Raw genomic sequence first — 25,463 nt, forward strand, 5'->3', positions numbered from 1 at the left:
ACATCAGTATGTATACACATACAGTGCTTTGTATTTTGTATTTTTGCACATTTAATCTTCACAATTATCCTATGAAATTTTACAGAGTGACATTTTCTGAAGTTCTCTGAAAATGAGACTAATTCAAAATTCCTTTTATTTAGTGACAGAAAAATGAAACAATCAAATTAATTAATAGGCTGTAGGATATTCTAGCAATGTCAGGAACAGGAAAGTTAACTAGTTTGGCAGTATAAACGTTTTATGAATTGGAGTTTATTACAAAGCATCCAAATATTCAGCAACAATTCTATTTTTAAAAATAATTTTTATTTAAAAAAAGTTTAAATTATGAAGAATTTCAGACACAGACAAGCACTAAGTCTACCTTGAGTCTGGCCCTTTTGTCTTTGTGAACAAACTTGTGTTTCAGGAAATGATGGTGAAGGTGCATATAGAAGCAGATGATGTTGGAAGTGCATTAACATCCCATGTACACTGCTTGGATAAGTCATTTCATTTCTTAGGAAACTGCTAGTCACAGATTTTGAGTCTTTGCTAATCATACATAAATGATGTTTGTTTGATGCCTAGGCAAGATATTGATACTTTTTCATTTTGCCATTAAAAAATTTGGTTTTTAAAATTTGTTTATATTGAAGAATAGAGCTAGATTTAATTTAATGAATTGAATATCAGAAATTGTTTGCCAGTGAAAGTAATGATTCATCAAGGATTCATTAAAACAATGTTTTTTTTTATTATTATTTTAAATAGAAAGTAATATACTGCCTGGGAAATTTTGCTAGAAATACCACTGGGAGTCAAGAGACCTTTTCTTTTCTTTTAACTGGCTTCATGGTTTTGGCTGAATTGCTTAAGAAATCTGGATTTGGGGCTGGGTATGCATCTCAGGGTAGAGTTCTTCTGTTGAGGGGAGACTTAGAACCAAGAAACAGATTCAGGATCCCAGCAGGTAGAAAAAGATGCAAGATCACTTGGGATAGCAGACTTTTAAAATTTTTTTAGTTATAGATGAACATAATACCTTTATTTATTTATTTTTATGTGGTGCTGAGAATCAAACCCAGTGCCTCACACATGCGAGGCAAGCATTCTAGGAGAGCCACAACCCCAGCCCAGCAGACATTCTTTATTCAGAAGTGGCAGCAACTCCTGTATCCCCACTGCCATGCCCCTGGCCTCAAGCTTCAACCTTATTTTGCCCCAGCCAGTTTCTTTTAGCCTTGTTTTATATATAGACCAAACAAAGAAGGCCCATTGCCAACAGGTTGTATAAGTGGGTGCATGCTCATAAGCAAATGTTTATGACCTTGACTACATACACTGAATCAGTGTGTTCATGACCTTTGCGACATACTAAAAACTTAACCCACCAGAAAACCTCAGTAAGGGAGCCTAAATACAGCCATTTGGGGCCCACCCTAAAGTTTGCCTAGCTTAAAAAAGATAAAAAAAAATGATAGCACAGTCTTCACATGCCACATAGGGAAGAAAACATAAATACCAAAATACATATAGAACTTAACCGTAAAGAAGTCTTAAAGTTGGCTTGTGAAAGTGGGTCTTAGAAAGAATATTCATGAGTCTTAGAAAATAAGGTGTATGTAAAATAACAACACATATGTACTAAAATACACATGAATTTTGAGAATTTGCAAGTTTGTTTCCTTCCCATGATACTAGTGCAGATTAGTTTGGGGTTGGATAGAGACTGGTAACTGTGGATGTTGCTGAAAGAGGGTAACCTGAGTTCAGGTCATCCTGGGAGTGAGATGGGAGTAGTCAAAGAATTCACAAAACCTGTCTTTCTCCAACTTATTATAGTTATCCATTGAAACCCTCAATTAGCCTGCTGATTTTCTATATTCAAATTTATTTTTTGATTTCTTTGAGATTACACTTATATTCTTTGTCTTGAGATTCATGTATCAGTTTTCTACTTTGTTCTAACAAATTTACCCAAACTTAACTTTGTTAAACAACACAAATGTATTATTTTATAGTTATGTAGTTTAGAAGCTTGACATGGGTCTCAAGGTACCAGCAGGACTGCATTCCTTTCTGGAGACTCTGGAGAGAATTTATTTTCTTCCTTCCAAACTTCTCTACTACCCACATTGCTCTACTCATGTACTCTTCCATCTTCAAAGCCAACAATAGCTTGTTAAGTCTCTCTCACACTGCATCATTCTGGCTTTCTTCTGCCTTCATCCTCTACATTTAAAGGTCTTTGGGATTACATTGGGCTCACTGGATAATGCAGGATACTCTGCCTATTTTAAGGTCAGCTGATTAACAACCTTACTTTTAACATGACCTCAATTCCTCTTTGCTATGCATCCTAATATATTCACAGGTTCTGGGGATTACGGTGTGGACTTCTTTGTGAGGTTCTGCTCACTACAATTGTATTTTTTTTCTACATGCTACAAATTTATAGATGCCTTCAAAGATCCTTTCCATCTAGATCAAAGACAGAATCTGCTGCATTTGTGGTCATATTGTGATCCTTTGAGCCCTTTGAGTCTTTTTCCTGTTTTGCTAATGCATACATCTTTTTTTAAAAATTGGAACATAATATCTGCATGTATTTATAGGACAGAGTATGAGAATTCAGTACATGTACATGACATGTAATGATCAAATCAGGGTAGCAAGCATTTACCTCTCCTCAAACATTAATAACTTCTCTGTATCAGGAACTTTTGTATTATTCTGTTATTTTGAAAAACATAACAGATTGTAACAAATAGCTACTCTACTACTCTATAGAAAATCAAAACTAATTCCTCCTAACTGTATTTTGGTGCTCCTTATTTAACTACTTTCCATGCTCACTCTCCTGCCCTTCCCAATCTCTAGTGACCACTGTTCTACTCCTTTCTTCAATGAGATGAATTTCCACCACAACTTTTCTCCCTAATTATAATAGCTTCTTCTGTGTGAACTCTAACCCACCTGCTGATTTATGTCTTGTAGCAAATATTTCACCATATTCTAAGTTTCTCTCACCATCATTTTCCAACTCTCTTAAAAATATATTTTTTCACCTGTACTTATAACCTTGCATCCCATCTTCTGTCTTAGAAACCTCTACCTGTTATTTTCTTTCTTCTGTAGTTTTCAATTTCTCCCTTAGAATAACTCCTTCCCATTGGCATTTAAACATGCTCAAATCTCTCCTGTTATCTATTTTTTGAAAGATCCTCCTCCAACTCTTATCTCCATTATGGTCAGACATCTTCAAAATGCTTTCATATAGCTGGGATCACTGCCTAGCCCCCTGCCATTTGGTTGTACTCTCATAATCTCAGTAACCAGTACAAGGTATGGTCTAGGATCTGCACTCACTAAGTATCTTTTAAATGTATAACTGAATGATTGAATTTCTACCTATGCACCCAAGTCTATTGTCAGGTCTTTGGTGATGTTGTTGTATAAGAACTGGTCTTTGGGATTTATTTATTTATTGTGCCTCAGTTTACTTACATTTGTAGCTGATGATGTTAATCATGGATTGCAAAGCCAAATCAAATTCTTTTTAGCAAACATTTTATTGTGTTTGGGATGACATTTTCTACTCTTCTGCTAACCCCTGTTTTCTCCTATATTTGTGTAGCATTTAGTTCTTTACACAGTGTGTCTGCATGTCATATTTTATTTCATTTTCCTTAATACCTTTGTGAGATAGGACAAGAAGGTACTCATGTTTTAGAGATTAAGCTCTTGAGAGCCAGGCAAACTATTTTCCTAAATCATATACAAAACTAATCATATGCCTGGGATTGGCTGGCTCTTTATCTCTGAGCAAATTCTAACCACTTTTAGCATTCATTTCTTCATCTATCTAAATGGGGATTTAAAATATCTCCCTCTTTAGGTGGTTTCCAGAATTAGGAATTCTCAGGATTCTCAACTTCTTACCTTGAGGTTTTTTGTTTTTGTTTTTGTTTTCTGTTATATGCTGATTATAATAATGGATCCAAGAACAAAGCATAGAAAATCATCAAGAGAGGAGTAATTCGAATATGAACCTATGTTCTATGCTTGACTCGCTTCACATTTTTTGGGGGGAGGCGGCTGTTGGGGATTAAACCTAGGACCTTGAGCGTACCACTGAGTGGTAGCCCCCAGCCCCACAATGTTTTTAAATTTATGTTATGTGTGACTATGAGAATCATTTGACACAGTCCCACCTGAATTCCACTTACATGATTAGGTGGTAGCAGTGAAGAATGAATAATGTACTGAATGAGCTGAGAAAATGAGGTAGTAGGGGATTGTTTGCTTCTGGTATTAAACTAAAGGTCTTAGTTGAACAGTTTCAAATTTGTGGTTTGGCCTAGAAATGAAGTAGTATTTCTGCCTCCAAACTCAACACACCACTGTGTTCCAGTGTTGTCGTGAGTGACATTTTAAGGGATCTTTGCAGGAGATATAACTAACAAGAACATATGAAAGGATTCTTGTTGTTAAGTGTTCTTTACTGTCTTTTGGAAGGAGAGTGAGTGGGAGGGTAAGTGATTTGAATTACCAAGAATTTCCTACTTACCACCATTAAAATAATGTTATTTTGAATTCAGTAAAGCAAAATCTTGTTCTTCTGAAGTAAGAAAGTGTTTCCATTCTGAATGCTTACATAGTTAAAGAATTACTTTAAATTTGATTTCGATGCGGGGACAGTTCGACCCACATCAGGCGAGGTCTGGTTTTTCTGCCATCTCATTCCAACATCCCTTCTGGTAACCTCGTTGTGCTTCCATCTCTTTTTCTTACTATGCTCTGTGTACCTGGTTGCTTTCTAAAAGGTCTCCAACTCTGACCAGGTTCCCTTTCTTCTTTCTGGGATCTTTACACAACTTTTAAGTTATTTAGTTTATGTAGACTACTATCATTAACACCAAGTGAAACTCTTCTGAAGCATATGTGTCATGTAAGGGCCATGCATGAAGCAGTGAACTGAGGTGGGTAAAAATGAGGTTTCTGGAATCAAATGGCTAGCTCTGTAACCTTGAGCAAATTCTTAACCACTTCTAGCATTAATTTCCTCATCTGCATAAATGGGGATAAACATATTTCCCTTTTTAGGTGGTTTCCAGAATTGAGTGAACCAAGATAAAGCACTTAGCACAGTGCTTAACACATGATGAGGACTCAGTAAATTCAGTTGTGATTATTCTTACTCTTATAGAAGGGAACAGGATATAGTTAGAAATTTGTGTGTGACCCTGGGAAACTTCCTACTTGAACCTCATTTTTTTCCGTCTGTGCCAGGAAGGTACTAAAAAGGGTACTACAGCCTTGTGAATAACTGATAAACCCTAGTCAGATCCGACTCTTTTTTTTTTTTTATAATGTTTTTTAGTTGTCAGTGGACCTTTATTTTATTTATTTATATGTGGTGCTGAGAATCGAACCTAGTGCCTCACACAGGCTAGGCAAGCACTCTTCCACTGAACTACAATCCCAGCCCTGATTATGTTAATGTATATTTCAAATGCACCTGAGTGCCATTTTTTTTAGCTCCACCTGCTGCAACCCAACAAGTCTCTTGATACTTTCCCCTTACTCAGTCAGGCCTTTCTGCTTATCAAACTGACTTGTCCAGGTGTCATATTCCTTTAGGTTCCGGATGACAGCTCACTTAGTAAGAAATTTCATGCAAATATGCTCTCAATAACCAATAATGATACTTTTGGTATAATGGTTTAATATGTTACTCTTTAAATAGTATTTTTAAAAACCAGAAGACTCTTTATGGTGAAATTGTTTTTTTAACCTCGGTTTCTCAAATTTTCTACCAAAGCCTGGGCAGGGGCGGTGGTGGTGTAAGGAGCATGTTAACTGACTTTCCCATCTAGCTCCAATCATAAAGTGTCTTTGGTTTATCATATTTAATCTTAATATTCATTTACTTTATACTAATGTTTTAAATTACATATCAATTCTTACTTAACTCTCTGCCTGCTTAAGCTTCTAGTACAACTGATGTTTCAAGATGTATGCCTTGTGTATCTGGTGGCTTCCAGCATACCTTCTCATCTAGTTTACAGCAAGCAGCAAGCTGTCTAAAGGAGTGGTTCTGAAGATGGGACTTATTGATACCTGAACACATCTATGAGGGAGAAATTTATGACTAAGATTAAATCACTTTAGGAAGGTGACTTGTATAACATTGAAGAGAATTTTCAATTGGTATGAATTGAAAACTTGGTATAGTCACCACTGACCAGAGCCTTTGAAAACTCTTTCCCCTTAGGACATGTATATAAAGTTCTGAAATATCTCCAAATTACTATAATTTAACTTTCTTTTTTTTTTTTTTTTTTTTTTTTTTTTGGGTGCTGGGGATTGAACCCAGGGCCTTGTGCTTACAAGGCAAGCACTCTACCGACTGAGCTATCTCCCCAGCCCCTAATTTAACTTTCATACCTTTGAAATGTGTGGAAATTTGGATTTGTGGAAACCTGCTTTCTTTCTTGTATGGGCAGGGACTTTCTCAGATTATTTTCTGGTCTTTGCTTATATTTGCAGGGTGGCATGGTAAAAGGACAACTAGGAAATCTGAAATCTGTTAGCAATGTGGCCTATAGCAAGTCATTTCTTTGAAAGTTTTATGATTATGATGATATTTCAAATGGGATAAGATTTGTGATTATATTCCCCCAAATAATTCTTTCTTCTCTGTACTTACTTGTTGAATTGTTCATTTGGTATAATCATTTACTTGGTAACTATATTTTTCATGAAACTGTAACCTTCATAAACCTTGGGTATTTTACTCACCACTATGTGCCAGTTACCTTCTACACTGCTTGGCACATAGCATTCATTCATTAATTTATTCCAGAATAAATTAATCTAATTAATTAATTAATCTAATTAATGACTGCTAAGTGGTAGGTACTTTTTTAGACATTAGAGAAACAGCAGGAATATGGTAAGCAAGGTCCCTAATCTCACGGAATTTAGAATTGGGTGTGTGGCACTTGGGATTGAACCCTGGGCCTCATACATGCTAGGCAAGCCCTCTACCATTGAGCAGTACCCCCTTGCCACCACCTGGAGTTTCAATTCTTAATGCAGTCTTGTTCAATAGAACTTCCTGAGATGATGGAAATGTTCTATATTGTCTTTTCCAGTATGATAGCAATTAGCCACATGTGATCACTGAATACTTGCAATGTGGCTAGTGTGAACAAAGGACTGAATTTTTAATTTTGTTTAATTTTAGTAACTTAAATTGCTATATAATGGTTGGTGGCGACCATCTTGGACAATACCATTCTAAAGGAGTAGGAGGTTAGAGAAAGATAAAGCAGATAAATAAAATAATTTACATAGTGATTTGAACTGAAAAATAAGAAAACACACCAATAAATGTAAACAAATTATGAAGTTATGAATTTTTAAAACTTTGCTACTTTGTTCTTAGATTTAGGGACCCTTATTTGTGATCTAGTGATTTCCTTTGGGAAAATGAACCCCAAATCTCATAATAAATCTTCACATTTCTATCATTTTATTAACTGAACACATTTATTTTCTAGCCCTGAATCATCATCCCCAGTTCCTGATGGTGATACCTCTACATTAGGAGGTATGCTTTTGTGCTATTATTCACTTTTCTGTTTGGTGTGGTTTAAGGTAATCTTTGAAGCAAGTATGTTTTTTGGCTCAAATATCAAGTTTTCTCTATATATTATTCAAGAGTCTCAAAAATACATAATTTCCCACCCACTTACTACATGGAATTATGTTGTAGGTACTCAATACAAATCAGAATACAGCTTTTAAAAATGTATGACCTGATGAATTATTAAGTACTTGGTAACTACTACTTATGTCAAAGGTAGAAGAACTGTCTAGTGCCACTTTTTGTCATTGTCCTACAGTTTCCCAGAGTAGGGATTTTAAAGACCACATTCTGTGACACATTTTAGCATGTTCCTTTACCTCTGTATTTTTTCTAAACAGGTAGTTATTTCCTTTACTTTTTATTTACAAAATGAAAACTTTTTTGTATTAGAATTTCTAACATATAAAAATAGAATATTGTGATGTGGTCCAGTGTCAGCGTTTGTTAAATCTTGACAGGCTCCAACCTTCATCCCCTTTCTGGTATAGTTAGTTTTTTCAGTATCTGTTCCATTTCCTAGTTATCTCCTTAAGGTAGAAACTTTGTCTTTGTATTCCCAACATCAAGCATGGAGACTGGGATACAGTGGGTGTTCAAAAATTCCTTGTTGACTGAGTCATAATCATTTCTTATTGTGGGAGGACTCTACATAAATGTGCCTGAAGATTAAAATGGACTGAATTTCCAGTATGAAAAAGCAAAGAACTTGTAGTTAGTTCCTTATTTCCCAGATATGAATTCTGGGACTAAATTCAAACATGTGTTTGGTTTTTGCTTAGGTGCTACTCTCAATGTTCCATATCCAGGTGTGGACTCCTATGAAGGTGCCTCAGAAAGCAGCTGGGAGTCTCCAGAGGAGAGTGTGAGTCTTGCTCTGTTTTGTTACTTAGTTTCTATACAGGGAGGACAGGAGTTTAGTTTGTAAACATAGAGGACTGAGTAAAGAGAGTTTATATTCCACTGCTCTGCTACCAGGACTTCATGTGGTACCTGCTATGAAAATGTCATGAATTCTAATACTAGTACATTAAAAAAAAGTCTAATATTGCTTGGAGAACTGAGTAAATCTACTCTCATGGGCAAGTTTGGGTAAGAAAGGGCTTCAAAATGCAAATGAAGTGACTTGGGGCAGGGAACTCATATCATGATAAGCCTATGTTCTTCTAATCCTTAACAGATCATGTCTTAGCTTTCTCTTCTTCAGAGGGAAAGAATATAGGTTTTAAGTAGTTTAAAATTCAAAAAGTACTATGCTTAAAAATGTATAATTATTAACACTAGCCTGTCTACTAAACAACATTAAATCGTATAGCCAAGTATTACAGAAGAAGAAAAAAATTACACACTACCCAGGAAGACAGAAACAGTTTATTAGAAATATTGTTTAATTAGAAGATCTGTATATTCCAGATTATTTAACATAGAGAAAACTGACTGAAAACATACTTCCGTGTGTGATGCAATTTAGTTACCTTACTTGATCCCTTCTCAATATAAACATTTAATTTATAGGAAATCAGACTGAGTCACCCCACTTTGGCTTCCCATTTTCTCTGTCATCAAACAAGTCTGGTGGTAACTTGGGATCCATAGAGTGAATGCCCAAATTAACACTTTTCCACTAAGTACAACTGTGTCCAAAGTAGATGGTGCTAGAACATATTGGCATTCAATAAATATTAGTGAACGAATTGATAAAAGTCATACTGTAGTTCTGGAATTGAGGTAGAATAGTTAAGATTTAGACCTGTAAGCAGTTATAAAATGAGACAGAATTCACAATAATAGAAATGATGGAACTATATGGAGTTCACTGGAATGTTAATATCTAAAAACTAAGAAGATAATCTGAGCCAATTGACAAAAACAACAGGAAGACAAAACAGTATAGATATACCCAACAAGAATTAGGTTGTCTGCACCTCTAGTTCAAAATAAACCCCAAGGTACAGTTGGTTCAGTTTTTTTTTTTTCCTAATGCATTCCCCTATCTATTATTTTGGAAATAATTTAGTTTATTTCTGTTTTATTGATAGTTATCCTATAAACTTTAATGTGTATTTAACCTTATAAAATTTAAGCTTTTCAAAGTCTTCATTCTTATCTTTAGCCATATAGAAAATTAGAAAATTGTAACTGAGATAATCACCATGCTGACTTATATGCTATTTTTCAGTAGTTTTGTTCTCTTTCTCTTCTTCTCTCTTTTTAATTCCACAAATTGAAAATATTATATATGATTTGCACAGTTTGTTTTACATTTACAATTTTATTTCTTAAAATTGTGTTTCTGTATTTTAGGCTTCTCTTCTGGGACAGTTTCTTCCTGAAATATGTATTTTCTGACATTACTTCAGTGGTTATCTCTTACTGGTACAATTTCAGTGTTTGGTCACCTGAAAATTTCTTTAAATCCTCTTCTTCTAGAAAGACATTTTAAATCGATATTCAATTCTGGATTGAGGTTTTTGTTTTTCAAGCTTTATTTCATTGTCAGCTGGCTTTTGCTGTTATTACTGAGAACTTAGCTGTAAGTTCAGTTGTCACTCCCTGTTAGGTACCCTGATTGCTTTGGTGGCTCTTGAGATCTATCTACCATTCATGTATGAGTGTGTATGTGTCCTTTTCTATTTTGGATTCTGCAGTTTCACAAAAATGAGTGTAGATGTGTGCAGGCATATATGTTGGATATACAGTTCTATACCATTGCAATAAAATGCATATCACAATAAAGGAAGTTAAGATGGATATTTTGGTTTCCTGGTACACATAAATGTTATATTTATACCATACTGTAGTCTATTAACTGTGCAATAGTATTATGCCTGAAATAATAGTATATGTACCTTAATTAAAAATGCTTTATTGTTAAAAAAAATGTTAGCAACCATCTGAGCTTTCAGTGAATCATAATCTTCTTGCCAGTGGAGGTTCTTGTTTTGATTTTGATGGTTGCTGACTGACCAGGGTGGTGATAGGGAGAGGCTGCAGTGTGGTGTTGAGATGGCAGATGAAAACAACATTAATCTCATTGTATGTCTCCATCAGAGATCTTGGGTGACCAGGTGCATTTTCAATATTCTAAAGGGAATCCTTCATCTGAGTAGCAGACTCAAAAGTAGGCTTAAAATATTTATTAAACTATGTTGTAAACAGGTGTGCTGTCATCCAGAGTTTGCTATTCTATATGAAGGACATAGGCAGAGTAGATTTAATATAATCCTCAAAGATCCAAGATTTTCAGAATAGTAAGTGAACAGGGCTAGCTGCATTAAAGAACTGAAATGAGAAGCAGTTTTTCCTATAAAGATTTTAAGCCAAACATTGACCTCTCCTCTCTAGCTGTGAATATCCCAGATGGCATCTTCTAGTATAAGGCTATTCCATCTACACTGGAAATCTGTTGTTAAACGTGCCCACCTATCTCAATTATCTTAGCTAGATCTTCTACATACTTGCTGCAGCTTATATATACTTGCTGCTTTGCCTTTTATTTTTTAATTTTTTATATATTTAATTTACATATAGCATTTGTACTTATTTATGTGATAATTTGATGTAGATACATACAATGTATAACTAAGATTATACATGAATAACAATTAATAATATAACTTGATGTAGATACATACACAAATTAAATTAAGATAATGAGCATTTCTGTTCCCTCAAACACTCATTTTTATGTGTTGGGAATCTTCCATCTCTTCTCATTATTTTGAAATATATTATAAATTTTTATAGACTATATTTACCCTACTGTGCTATAGAACATTAGAACCAATTTCTCCTCTCTAATTGTATTTTGGTACCTGTTATCTAACCTCCTTTCTCCCCACCCCCTCCCCTTTCTTGCCTGTGGTGGCCACTATTCTACTCTCTGCTTCTATAAGATCAACATTTTTAGCTTTCACAAATGAGTGAGAACATGTAGTATTTGGCTTTCTGGGCTTGGCTAATTTCATTCAATATAATTTCTCCAGTTCTATTGACTTTGCTGCAAATGACAAGATTTAATTCTTATTTATAGCTGGATAATATTCTACTGTGACTCTATACCATATTAAAAAGTAATTCATTCATTCTTGGACACCTCGGTTGATGTCATAACTTGGCCATTGTGAATAGTGTTGCAATAAACATCGACATGCAGGTATCTCTTTGAGACAATAATTTCACTTTCTTTGGCTATGTACCCAGTAGTGGGATTGCTGGCTCATCTGGTAGTTTACTTTCAGTTTTTTGAAGAAGTTCCATACTGTTTTCCATAATGACTATACTAATTTACACTGCTGCTACTAGCATATCAGAATGCCTTTCCTCCACATCCTTGCCAGCATTTGTTATTATTTTTTTGTTAAAAGTCTTGGATCAGATGATATTTCACTTTATTTTAACTTGCATTTCCCTGATGATTAGTGGTTTTGAGCATTTTTTCACATGTTTTGGACATTTGTATGTCTTCTTTTGAGAAATACCTCTTCAGATCCTTTGCCAATTTTAAAATCAGATTTTTTTGGTTTTGGGGCTGTTGACTAAGTTCCTTATATATTCTGAATATTAATCCCTTGTTAGATGAATACATTTTAAATATTTTCTTCCACTCTGCAGTTTGTCTCTTTACTCTGTTGATTGTTTTCTTGCTGCATGGAAGCTTTTTAACTTGATATAATCCCATTGTCTATTTTTGCTTTTCTTGCATGTGCTTTTATGGTCTTATTTAAGAAATCTTTGCCTATACCAACATCTTAAAGTGTTTTCCCTTTGTTTTCTTCTAGTAGTTTCATTGTTTCAGATCTTACATTTAGGTATTTAATCATTTAAAACTATTTTTTATATGATGAGAGAGAGAGGGTCAAGTTTCGTTTTACTACATATGGATATCCAGTTTCCCAGCACCATTTATAGAAGAGACTGTCCTTTCCCCAGTGTACATTCTTGAGACCTTTGACCAAAATCAATTGGTTTTATGTAAATAAATTAACTTCTTGGTCTCTCTTCTATTCCATAGGTTTGTATTAGTTTTTATGCTTGTACCATACTATTTTTTAAAAATAAATTTTGAAGTCAGTTATTGTGATACCTTCAGCTTTGTTCTTTTTTGCTCCATATTGCTTTGGTTATTTGGGATCTTTTGTGGTTCCTTATGAATTTTATGATTGTCTTTCTATTTCTGTGAACAGTTTTATTGGCATTTTGATGGTTATTGCATTGAATCTGAGATGCTTTGGTAGTCAGGACATTTTAATAATATAAATTTTTCCAATGCATGAACACAGGATATCAAATTTCTTTCTTCAGTATGTTCTTGGGAACCTCTGACCAAAATCAATTGGTTTTATATAAATTAATTTCTTCTTCTACTTACTTTGTTAAATTTAATTCTGGATATTGTTTTTGGTAACTATTATGAATGAGGTTGCTTCTTTCATTCATTTTTCAACAAGTTTATTAGTATGTAAAAATGCTACTTTTTTGTATGTTGATTTTATATACTGCAGTTTTATTGGATTTTCTTAAAATTCTAGCAGTAATTGGGGTGGAGTCTTTAGTTTTTCTTTCTATACAATAATATCATCTGTAAACAGGGATAATTTCACTTCCTCTTTTCCAATTTAGATGCCTTTTATTTCTTTCTCTTGCTTAATTACTGTACTTAAGTCTTCCTGTACAATGTTGAATAAGAATGAAGTTTGCACTTTTATGTTATGGTAATTGCTTCTTTCCTTAAACCTCATGAACCAACTTTTTCTAGCTTCAAACTTTTATTCTACAGCTTCCTCACCTCTATCAGCCTTCATAGAATTGAAGAGAATTAGAGACTTGCCGTGGATTAAGTTTTGCTTTAAGAGAATGTTATGACTGGTTTGTTCTTTTAAGATCACTAAAATTTTCTCCATATCAGCAACAAGGCTGTTTTGCTTTCTTATTGTTTGTGCATTTACTGAAGTAACATTTTAAAGTTTCCTTCAAGAACTTTTCTTTTCCATTCACAACTTGGCTAAATCTTTGGTACAAGAGACTTACCTTTGAGCCCATCTTGGCTTTTGACATGCCTTCCTTACTAAACTTAATAATTTTTAGCTTTCGATTTAAAGTGAGAGATGTGCAACTATTCCTTTACTTGTGATGTTTTAACCTGGCCTAACTTCAATATTTTTGTGTCTCAAGGAATAGGAAGGCCAAGGAAAGAGAGAAATGTGGGGGAATGGCCAGGTGGTGGAGCCATCAAATCACACACATTTATTAATCAAGTTCACTGTCTTTATGTGGATGTGGTTCATGGTGCCCCCAAATAATTACAATGATAACATTAAAGATCATGGGTTGTAGGTCACCATAACAGACATAATAATATTGAAAGAGCTGAAATATTGCAAGACTTACCAGATCGTAACTCAGAGGCATGAATTGAGCACATGCTGTATTAGAAAAATTGTGCTGAAAGACTTGCTTAATGCAGGGTTGCCACAAGCTTTTAATCCATAACAAATGCAGTATCTGCTAAGCACAATAAAGCAAAATACAATAAAATGAGACATGCCTGTATTTCTCTTTATTTAGTTTTATATAGATTTTTGTACTTCCTTAATATGAGGCTTTATGCCTCATCTAAATTCTAAGAAATTCTAAGGTGATATCTCTCATGATTAGATGTCTGACTTCCTCATTGTATCCGTCCTGTCTCTTCATTGCTATAACTTTCATTGCTTTGTTGAAATGAAACTCCATGTTGCATTTAATTCTTTCATTTCACTAATTATTTCTTCAATCTAGCTAATATGTTGTTCAAACATTCCATTAATTTTTTTTTAGAATTCTTGCAATATGTGGTAGTTTTGATTTGACTTTGTCATGTGTACATACCTTCCACTTTGTGTCTTACTCCTTCTAAAGCCTATATCAAGAAGGAAAAGCAGATGCTTCTTGGAAGCTGCTACCTTTAATATTATATTACCTCTCTGGGTTTCCGTAAGCTATCCTTTTTGAGATCTTGGGGTGTATTTCTATTTTTCCTTTGCCTACTTTCTTGCAAACCAGTTAAAAACATTAAAAAACAAACAAACAAACAAAAAACCCCACCTTATTCAGCATTTTTAGGTGTTCTACAGCAGTAAGGTTCTTTTGTAGTAATAGAATGGAAGTCCATTTGTAGAATGGAAGTCTTTATCCCAATTTAGTGAGATAAAGTTTGATATATAAAAATGTAAAGTCTTGTGCAAAATTCCATAAGACTAAGAGCTTTCATTGATATTAATCTCAGTATGAATTAACAATATGATGCACTTAATAAAAAAATATAAGGAAAGCTAGTATCATTTTAGGTTGCATTAATAGAAATACAGAATCTGCTATAAGGACGGTGATAGTCCTACCATATTTTAATTGATTAGACCTCACTTGTGGGTGCTACACTCTAAGGAAAATAATAAGATCCTGAGAAGAGTCTGGAGGAGGGAACTAGTGAAAAACCAGTGAAGACATGGCTACCTGCACATATTTGAAAGGCCCTCTGAAACTGTAGTTCTTATCCCAGGTTGTAGAGCTTGGATCAGTGGTGGAGCTCACAAGAAGGTAAGTAGGGTTTAGTATTAAAAATTTCCTAACCATTAAAGCTTCTTGGAAGTATAATAGTCTGCCTTTGAGAGGCATTCTTGTTTCTTATCACAGCCATTTAAACAGATGGTGAGCAGCCATTTGTCAGGGATATTGTAGAGAGAATTCAAGCACCAGAAAGGATGATGTGATGTTTGAGGTTCTTTTCCATTCTGAAGTTTCTAAGGTTTCTGATTATATGATCCATCAAGGATGAAAAATGATACAATGAAAAAAGCACCTAAATTCTATTCCCAGTTGTCATGACTACAGTTTTTAGGCTAGTCTTTCATCCTTTTCATCCCTGGTTTTCTAATGTATCAAAATGGAAGGACTTGGATTAAATGGACTCAATTGTATCTTGCATACAGCAGTTATTACTGCAGTGTTTTAGTAGTGATAGTAAAATTCCACCATTTCTACATTTATTAAATGGAGTTCTTCTGTAAGAAATATTGTTATTTTTTTATTCAGTGATTTATGTCAGAGTGGATTCATGGATATTTATTTTATTCTTTTCATTATAATCCAGTATTTATTTTATTGCTCAAATTATTTCAGCTTTTGCCATGGGAAGGCCTGGATTAGGGAGAACTTAAAAAATTTATTGAATATATTTTTGACACCACATAGCAATTAACATTTAAGAAATTACCACTTTTTGAGTAGGTATAGTATCAAAAAAGAATATTTATATTTATCTCAAAACACTGATAATATATTCCTCTCTTCCTCAATATATATCTGTGTGGCTAGATTTTTTCCATGTACTTCAATTAAAATAGCATATTGCAATTAATTGAATGCAGAAATATGAGAATTCAGCTATTTTGTATTAAGCCAGGTGTTAAAGAATTTGAAAAAATGCAGAATCACTCTTTCCACTTTTTTATTTTGTAGAATGTTGTGTTTTTTTTTTTACATGAAATGGGTTTATTGTTATTTTTAAATGGACCAATAAATATTTTCAAATTTCCTTTTTTATTTGGTAAATATTTATAGGCACAATACACATAAACCAAAAATTTTATTTGCTCAATTATTTTTAAGAGTTTAAAGGGACTACAGGACCAAAAAGTTTGAGAACCACCATTTTAGGTTATTTTTAAATGATAATTTATTACAGCATGGCCAACTCTTTTTTTACTCACTTTGATGGTTTCCTATGGAAAGATTTCTACCTTCTCTTGAACTGGTTAATGTATGTTTGAAGAAATGTGAAAATGCAGTGATTTTAATATTCGGTCATATCTTAAAGTCTACCCAGTTTGTTCCAAAGTGAACTGCTACATAAAGAATCACCATCAGAGTCAGGCATGATGGTACACACCTATAATCCCAGAGGCTCAGGAAGCTGAGGCAGGAATATCCTAAGTTCAAGGCTAACCTCAGCAACTTGTTAAGGTCGTAAGTAACTTAGCAAGACCCTGTCTCAAAATAAAATACAAAATAGGACTGGGTATGTGGCTCAGTGATTGAGTGCCCCTGAGTTCAATTACCATTACCTGCCCTCCCCCGCCACCAAAGAAAAAGAAGAAATTACCATCAGAAGTTGGCTTTGATTGATAAATATTTGTTGATTGAGTAAATAAACACTGACATTTATTGCTCTTTTCTAAAAATCCAGATTAGTAATGAAATTGAGAATGTGATAGAAGAGCCCACAAAACCAGCAGCTGAACAGATTGCAGAATTCACTATTCACCTTCTGGGGAAGCAATACAGGGAAGAACTACAGGATCCCTCCAACTCCTACCACCAGCACCTTGTAGAAGAGTTTATTTCAGAGGTATGTAATTTGCTGTTTGTTTTGGTAAATGAGATAGTTTCTTAGAGATTAAGTTTTCCATATTCACAATAATATTTATAGATGGTTTAGCTGTCGATCTACTTGGTTCCTTGGGTGGTGATTTAGCTATTTCTTCAGAATGCTCTGTGTAAGGTTCACTGATAAGTTCTTTACTAGAAACACTATCCTGCCATCTGCTAACAAATAAGTGCTCTTTCCAGATTTTGCTGCATAGCCAAGGAAGACAGTTTTATGATCTGGTTTTGACTTGACAACATTAGGAGAAATGAGCATCTCTAAGAAACTATGTACAATGTAATGCTTTTCTTGAGGAAACATTAAATTTGATTTCTTTGAATTTTATCTTTAATATTCTTTTTTTCTTAGACTGAAATTTTTTGAGTAGCTAACACATAAATAATCTATAGTACAAAGTTTAGAGGCACCAAAGGACATAGAGTAAAAGAAATTTCCCTCCTATCTCTGTGTCTTCATGAGGTGTACTTTTTAAAAAGGGAATTATTTAAAGAATGATAAATTAGAACCTCTCATAAATTTACTTTGTGGAAGAATTCTGTATAGGACTTGAACCCAAGATTCTTCCAGTTAAAAATGACACATACTTGGCCTCCTTCTAGTGTATCTTGGTTCCTATGTAGTAAGGTATCAAATGCCCATGCACCTCTCTCTGTCTGATGACAAGGTACATCATTCCTTCCTGTTTATTTCTTTTCCAGTCCCTTTTGACTGGGTTCTCCTTGGCTAAATTTGTCAATTCCCTTACCTTGGATTAATTTCCTTCCCCAGATACTGTGTCCAGATGGGAATAAAAATATGCATCTCTCTGCCAAACAGCATCATTGTAGCCATCAGACATGGGGAGTGGAGGCCAGACAATCCATTTTCCTAGCTGTGTAGCCAAGTTGCAGGCTGTATGGTATGTGGAAGAAATGTCAGCCAGGCCAGTGGCCACCTGGCATCAGATAGTATCTTGGATAGGTGTCTGGTTCTTTTTGCCTTTGGATTAAGGGACTTTTAATAAGTCTTAGTGTTTGGGTAAATAATTGCACAGAATGACTGCAGATTTAGAGAAAGTCTAATAAATACTCTGAAAACACCTCCAGCGGAGAATTTATGATATAGGTAGTTAGTGGAATGAGGCAATTTGAGGGTGATGAAAGGTCTGGGCCCACCATGAAATACCTCTTCTCTACCTCTATACCACCATCCCTTTCTTACCCAGAGTGAAATGTCTACCATTAGTTATTTCTGTGAAGAACAGCAGAAGCAGGGGTGTGTCTCTGAAGGATCTTGTCACAGTATACACTGCAAACTGAAAGGGCTCCTCCAAGTCTTTCCTTTCATGGTATAGTTATACAGATTGTTTTTTCAATATGGCCTCCTAGGTAGTATTAAAAAATACACAAGGAAAAATAAAACCTGTTTGGAGGAGATAAAATTCAGGAGCTATTACAGTTTTTCTTTTCTTTCCTTTCCTTTCTTTTTTTTCTTTTTTCTTTTTTTAAATAAGAAAGGTAAGAGGAACAAGATGCCACTCTGGGCTGGGGGTGTAGTTCAGTGGTAGAGTGTTTGCCTAGCACATTTGAGGCACTGGGTTTAATTCTCAGCATCACATAAAAATAAATAAAATAAAGGTATTGTGTCCATCTACATCTAAAAAAAATTTGTTTTAAAAAGGTGGTATTATAAACTTGGGACAACACCAACTATGATGTCAGAGTTTTGAAAGATAGTGTAATGACCTTGGGAGGGTTGGTACCTGAAGGCAGTCACTGTATCAATGCAATTCCCTAGCATAGTGCTTTTATAGAAGGACACAGTACTTCTACAGGCTGCTTTCTGTTTATCTGTCCACAGCATCCATGTGGATAAGTATTCTCATTTAAGTTCAAGATTGCCAAACTTATTCTTGATTCCTCACTCTTCTCTTGGAGCAGAACGTAAAATCAGGTCTCTTTCTGCCTTTCAAGGAGTTCTGTCCTTTGTATTGTATAGAGCCCCCTCCATTTTAATTCAAGGAAGAAATTAGTGTGAATTTCACAGTTTTTCCAGTTCTGATACTAATTCTAGAATCTGTTCATCATGAATAAGAGAAAAAGGAAGAAGCAGTTTAATTCAGTGAAAAAAATATGGGCTTCAGTAATAGATTTGAGGTTAAATAAATTGTGATTCAGTCACTAAATACGTGATTCTGGCCAAGTTAATTGATATTTTAGTGCCTCATTTTTATCGTCTATAAAATCAGGCAAATATATATGTCTTGGCAGTGTTGCAAGAATCAGAAGTAATATTACAAAGCACAATACTCAATAAATTGTGCCTATTATTAATATTCATGTTAATAAAGTAGAATGACTTCTTGTACTAGACTCTTGCAGTATTAGTGTTATAAGGAAGGCTTATTCATGGCCAAATCTACCCAGCCCTCAAACTTATGATTTCTAGTTCTACAAATTTCACCTCTATCTCCATCCTGCAAGAATTTGCTCTTTTTTTCTACAAAAGCAAAACAAGGTAAATTGCTATAGGCAAAAAGTTTCATGGGTTTAAATTCTTTATTCTTAAGGCATGAAGGTCTTCAGTGAATCAGTTTTTTTTTTAATTCCACTTTCCTTTTTATATGAGAATTTAGTTAAAAGCAGATATTCAGAGATGTTCCAAAATTGGTTCAGAAGGTGTTGAGCCACCATCTGAAATGTTATGGATAAATCGTTCCGTTTTATTAAAATATGTGTTGAGTTTATATGTTTTTGCATAACCTGATCATTTTTAGATCCTTAGTCCAGTCTAGCATTCTTTTTTCCACCTCCTGTCACTAAGCTCACATGGAGTTACATGGCTAGATTTTAAGGACTCAGTATGAAAACCAGCTCCTGTGATTATAATGCTCATAAATTGATATTTTGACCAATTGGGTTATCTGGCCAGTACTTCTTAACCTCCTTCTCAATCGCCAGTTGACAAGGCCTCTGTTCTGGGGCTAACTCAGTGCTCATGCACTCCTTTCAAATGCCAAGTCGTGCTCATGGTTCTCTTGTGTTGTAGGAACAGGAAACAGATGCCACCAGACACTTCCACATTTATAGAAAACAGACACTTGACTCTTTGTCAGTTTGTGTGCTGGTGCCAAATTTCTAATCCAAACAGTATTTTAAAATTCTATTATAGCTACTTTTGAAATAAATGCATTTTTCATATTTACCACATAAAGGAAAAAAATTAGTGCTTTGCCACTAAGAAGTATGCTTCTTTTTAATTTGGAAAAAATTAATATTAAAGCACATTAAATCCTTAAAGGGAAAAATGAAAAAGAAAAATGTGGTAGTATTGTGGTAATTGTTATTTTCTAACATTCTAACTATTGTAATTTTAAAAAAATTGGAACTTCATATCTATCTTTGTTTATATCTGTATATGTACATATGTGTACAAGTGTCTAATTATTGTAAACAGTATACAATTTACTCTACTCTTAAATGCATTTTACATATACTTCCCACATTTCTCATAGTTATAATTTTTGCTTTTAACAGGTTGAAAATGCCTTCACTGGGTTACCAGGCTACAAGGATATTCGTGTTCTTGAATTTAGGTAAATGAATTTACTTCAACACTTCTTGTGTTTAGTAGTACTCTTTCTTCCAATTGGAATATCCCTTGTATTTATCACATATACTCTAACAAGAAGTGATTTAAACGCTATAATTCAATGCTTTATGGCAAATTAGTATTCGTTGTTATTGCTAGATTTTCAAGAGAGGAAACTGAGTTAGAAAAAGTTAAAATAGCATATTTAAGGAAACATACTAGGTTTGTAGTTGGGCTTGTTGGGTCCCCAGCTTTTGCCAACAAGTTATACAATTCTTATTTGGCTCTTATGGGACTTTAGAATCAGGTTGGAAGTGGTCTCAGCATCCTCCTAAAGATTATCAATTTTCTACCAAAGCAACTTTGGTATCTTGGATAAGGCCATTCGGGAAGGGATGCATTAGTCCTCATTTCAAACATAACAGTTCCTAATAAATCAGAGCAATCTCTTTCAAAGACATTTCTTCCCTTCTTAAGACTCATAGCATAATACTTGGGAATATTTATTGAGTGATGACTTTGTACTGGGAACTTCACATGTATGAGATGTTTCAGTCTTTGATCTCCTTAGGACAGATATTTTTAATACTCAAAGGAGGAAAGAGGCTTAAAGGGATTGAAATAGTACACAAAGAGCTTGTCAATTGGAAGTGGAGGAAGGATTCTGAAACAAGGTAGCTGACATTATTGCTTTTGCTCCTAGCCTTCATGTTAGACATAGACATATGACTGTAAGTGAGTTAGCTAGTTGGGTGATAGCTGTAACTCAGTTATTGAATTCTAGGGAGCACAGGTTGGGGAACTGTGCAATATGACAATATAATGAACAGTGTCACCATCTCAAATTTGTCATGTTTTTGTCAAAACTTCTGAGTTTATGAGAAATACCAGTAAGCACTTATACAGTATTTACAGTGTTCCAAGCAATGCGTGTGTGTGTGTGTATGTATGTATATGTACATATATATACATGTATCCATATCCTCATTTTTCTTCTTATATATGTATATATAGCCTCATTTTTTCTTCTTCTGATAAGAAAATCAGAGCACAGAAAATTTAAATAATTTACTCAATGGCCCTCAGCTAGTTAGTGGCACAGGCTTAATGAAGAGAGACCCTGCAAACTAAATTGATCTAACTCCTCTCATGCCAAGAATCAGTTCTCCCAATTCAACTTTAGCAGTTTTCACAGATTGCTGCCTTTGCTTGTGACTAAGCTTAGATGAGAACCTGAGAATATGAGGCCTTTGAAGACCTCTCTCATTTGGCAGCATGTGAAAGGCAACAGGGCCTTTGGAGCGAATTTGCCTGGCTTTGAACCCTGCCTTTGTGCTTCTGGCTGGATAGCTTGGGTATATTATTAGATCTTATCTTTTCTTTTGTAAAAAAAGATAATTTATTAACTCTGCTTTATCTTAAAAATGCTTTTGAAATACTTTGGGCAAATTCTTTAGTTTCTTTGTTCTTAGTTTTTTGTTTTTTGAATATAAAACACATCCTTAATGAATCCTTAAGGATGAGGATTAAGTGAATTAATTTTTCTAAAATGCTTAGCATATTTTTGGCACATGGAAAATTCTATTTTATATAAAATAAATATGAAATGCTAAAAAATATCCTACAAGTTAATAAGTCTGACCTTTTCCTACTCTTATAGTATAGCACCTGATTATCTGATTTTTCTTTTCTTTACATTCATATGTCATTTAAATTTAATGTCATGCTATTGTATGAATGATTCTGTGAAACCCAAATGTCCCTCTATTTTCTGTATTACTCAACTAGGAGTATCCCATGAGAGACAAATTCATGTTTGTCTTCTTTCACTGTATTTGGGAGACCAGTATGTACAGAATTATCCAGCATCTTAAAGTCTCTATGCCTGAGTTACAGGAGATCATATGTGATTCCTTTGTTCTCTGTTATAGCCTATGTAAACTTGTTTCTTGATCTGCTTCCTCATTTTGGTGAAGCATTAAAGAGTGTATGGAAGAGAATTTTATTGCTTTTGTGCATACTTTAAAGTATTCATAATTGACCCTTCTATGGGGTAAATAGTTTGATTAGACATGGAATTCTGGTTGGAAAATAATTTTCCTTTAGAGTTTTAAAGTTATTGCTCTATTTTCTTTGTTATTCTAGAAAAAGTTCATTTCAATTTATGAGTCCCTTTCCCCCAGCGTTATATGATCATCTCTTTTTTAGTAAGGTTCTGAAATTTCTAAATGTCTTATTTTAGTGCAGATTTGCACATTTGATTTTCTTTTCTATTATTCTAAGTCTACACAACATACTGCATTCCCAAAATGTTTTCCAGCTTTAATGCCAACAATGGAAGTCCTCTGATCTACTGAAAAGTTTATTTATAAAGAGATCAACCACACATTAATTATTTCAAATATTTTTAAACAAAGTTTAAAAGACTGAAAAAATTATTGGTTTTGAGTAGAATATTTTCTCCACCTTTATTCACTTCCTTCAATCTCTAGGACTTTGTCAATACTGCTACTAAGCATTTTCATTTAAGAAGGCATTTCAAAGAAAATCAGAAGAAATATATAAATAACTTGTACTTCAAGGAATTATGTGACAATTACAACTGTATTGAACTCTGATTAACACTTGTCATCTTTGTTTTCAGGTTCCCTAAGGAACATGGCAGGTAAAATAACTCTTTGGTACTTTTCTGTGTTGTCCTTCTTATCAGGAGATAGTTTAGAAAACATGTCAGCCCTAGGTCCCAGGGGAGCATGATTCAATACTTCAGTCACTTTCAGTTTCTCTACCATGTCTTTATAGAGATGGCAAGCTTTTTCTGCTGAGGGTCAATGGTAAATATTTAAAACTTTGTAGGCCATATAGTCTCTGTTGCAACTACTCAACTCTATCAAGTAGAAATAAAGAGCCTTGTTGTGTTCCAGTGAAACTTCATACATACTACCATCTGAATTTCACGTAATTTCAAATGTCATAGAATATTATTTTTAAAAATTCTTTTCAACCATTTAACATGTGAGATCCATTTGTTCATGGATAGTAAACTGAATTCCACCTCACGGGCTGTGTAGTTTTTTAATTCCTTGTATAGACTGCTGATTGCCAAGTACTTTAAATATTGAGTTATGCTTAATTTAAAATAGGAATAATAACTTGAATTTTTCCTGCAAGTATATTGTGTCACTCAATAATATAATCAAGTGTACTTTAAGTCATAAATGAAGGTGAGATACTGATATCTATAATAGTCCATTTATGAAAACACCCTTTCTTAAAATTTTTTAGAAGCATAATATAAAAGCACAATCAATATACCTTTGAAGGTTTCTTATCATTTTTGCTTTTGGATTCCACATTTACTTAAAATTTACTTTTTCTTGGAAGCCTAGTAATGGAAACTATGCATACAAAAATGAGTGACTCTTGGTTTCTATTCTCTAGGAATGTACCATCTAATGAAAAGGTCTTTCAAACATGTCAAAGTGCTGGTTCCTTTTTTTTTTCATTTTATCATCTCAGTATCCCTGTGAGATAGTAAAAATGAGAATGAATATTTGTTTTCTTTTAACTTCAGAAAGGCAAATTGATTTGCCATAAGTTATATGACTAGGAGATACCAGATATTTTGACCAAGGTAATCAGAATTTGTTCTTTTAGTGTATGTAAACTGCTCTGTGTATATGTATTATAGGTAAATATACTGAGGTCTGTACTCAGACCAAGGCCTTATTATTTAATTGCTGTCCTCTTGGGGTGATTAGAATGTTAAAACAAACCCAAACCTTGATGTTAACCGTATGATAAAAAGAATGGTATCCAGTTGTTGAGTGCCAATAGACCTGCATAGGGACATAGACCATTAAGTTTTATGATAGAATTGTTCTAACTTTTTGGTTTACTTTATTCTGAGTTGTGTATGAATGACTGTGTGGTACAAAAATGTTCTATTTCTAGGACACATACCCTTTCCCTCTGTCCTAAGCATTTGTACTTGCTTGTAATGTTAGCAGGATCCATTTGAAGTGAATCAATAATGTAAGTGTGGTTTTAAATACACTTTATAACTTCAGCTTCAGGCTTTGAAAGTATACACCTTCTTCCTAGAAGAAGTGTTATAGAAGAAGGAATGTCTGAGTTTCTCTGAAGTTTATTCTTATTTTGGTTGATCTTGATGAGATGTGATACCACTATTTTTCCTTTAAAAAATTTGCAGTCAATCAGGCATTTGAGGTGAGAGAATAAGAAAGGGTGAACTTTCTCCACACGACTGATGTCTCTGGGAATAGCTGTCAGACACACATTCTTTTCTATATGTAGCTGTTTCAGTCCAGTTCAAAAGATGAAACACAATGGCGTGGTGTTGGTTGGTTAACTCGGAATTACTGAGTGCAGAGAGCCAGCACAGCTTTCTTCAGTCAGATAGAGTTTTACCTGCCACTATGTATTCTACTTGTGTGGACTTCCTTGTCCTCTTAGCTTTCTTTTAATCTGTCCTTCATCCTGAGCCATCTTTGTACCCTATTAGTGGGCCAGAACTCAGCCTGTTTTGGGTCACAGTGAAGTTCTTGGCCTTAGGTAAGAATACATGGTTTTTTGGTACCTCAAATATTTCTCGGAGTTCTCTTTCTAGGACAAAAACATGATAATAAATTACAGCACCTCTCTGAGTTATTTTATCTTTTTTTTTTTTTTTTTTTTTGCACTGAAGATTTAATCCAGGGTCACTTTCCCACTGAGCTACATCCCCAGCCTTTTTATTTTATTTTCTTTTACTTTGAGTCACGGGAATTACATGTGCCACTACACCTGGCTTCATTTTATCTTCTT

At 34.2% G+C, this 25,463-nt stretch overlaps 1 protein-coding gene across 1 annotated transcript in view; it reads left to right on the forward strand.

The window, feature by feature from the left end:
- Positions 1-25,463, forward strand: part of Impg2 (interphotoreceptor matrix proteoglycan 2) — an 85,363-nt gene that overhangs the window by 22,375 nt on the left and 37,525 nt on the right. Inside the window, exons 5-9 of the mRNA XM_047564789.1 lie at positions 7,554-7,603; positions 8,422-8,504; positions 16,866-17,027; positions 20,582-20,640; positions 23,281-23,301. Coding sequence (XP_047420745.1) covers positions 7,554-7,603; positions 8,422-8,504; positions 16,866-17,027; positions 20,582-20,640; positions 23,281-23,301 — 375 coding nt within the window. The remainder of the gene's footprint in view (positions 1-7,553; positions 7,604-8,421; positions 8,505-16,865; positions 17,028-20,581; positions 20,641-23,280; positions 23,302-25,463) is intronic.

Source organism: Sciurus carolinensis, chromosome 9 (assembly GCF_902686445.1).
Source record: "Sciurus carolinensis chromosome 9, mSciCar1.2, whole genome shotgun sequence".
Classification (NCBI taxonomy): Eukaryota; Metazoa; Chordata; class Mammalia; order Rodentia; family Sciuridae; genus Sciurus; species Sciurus carolinensis.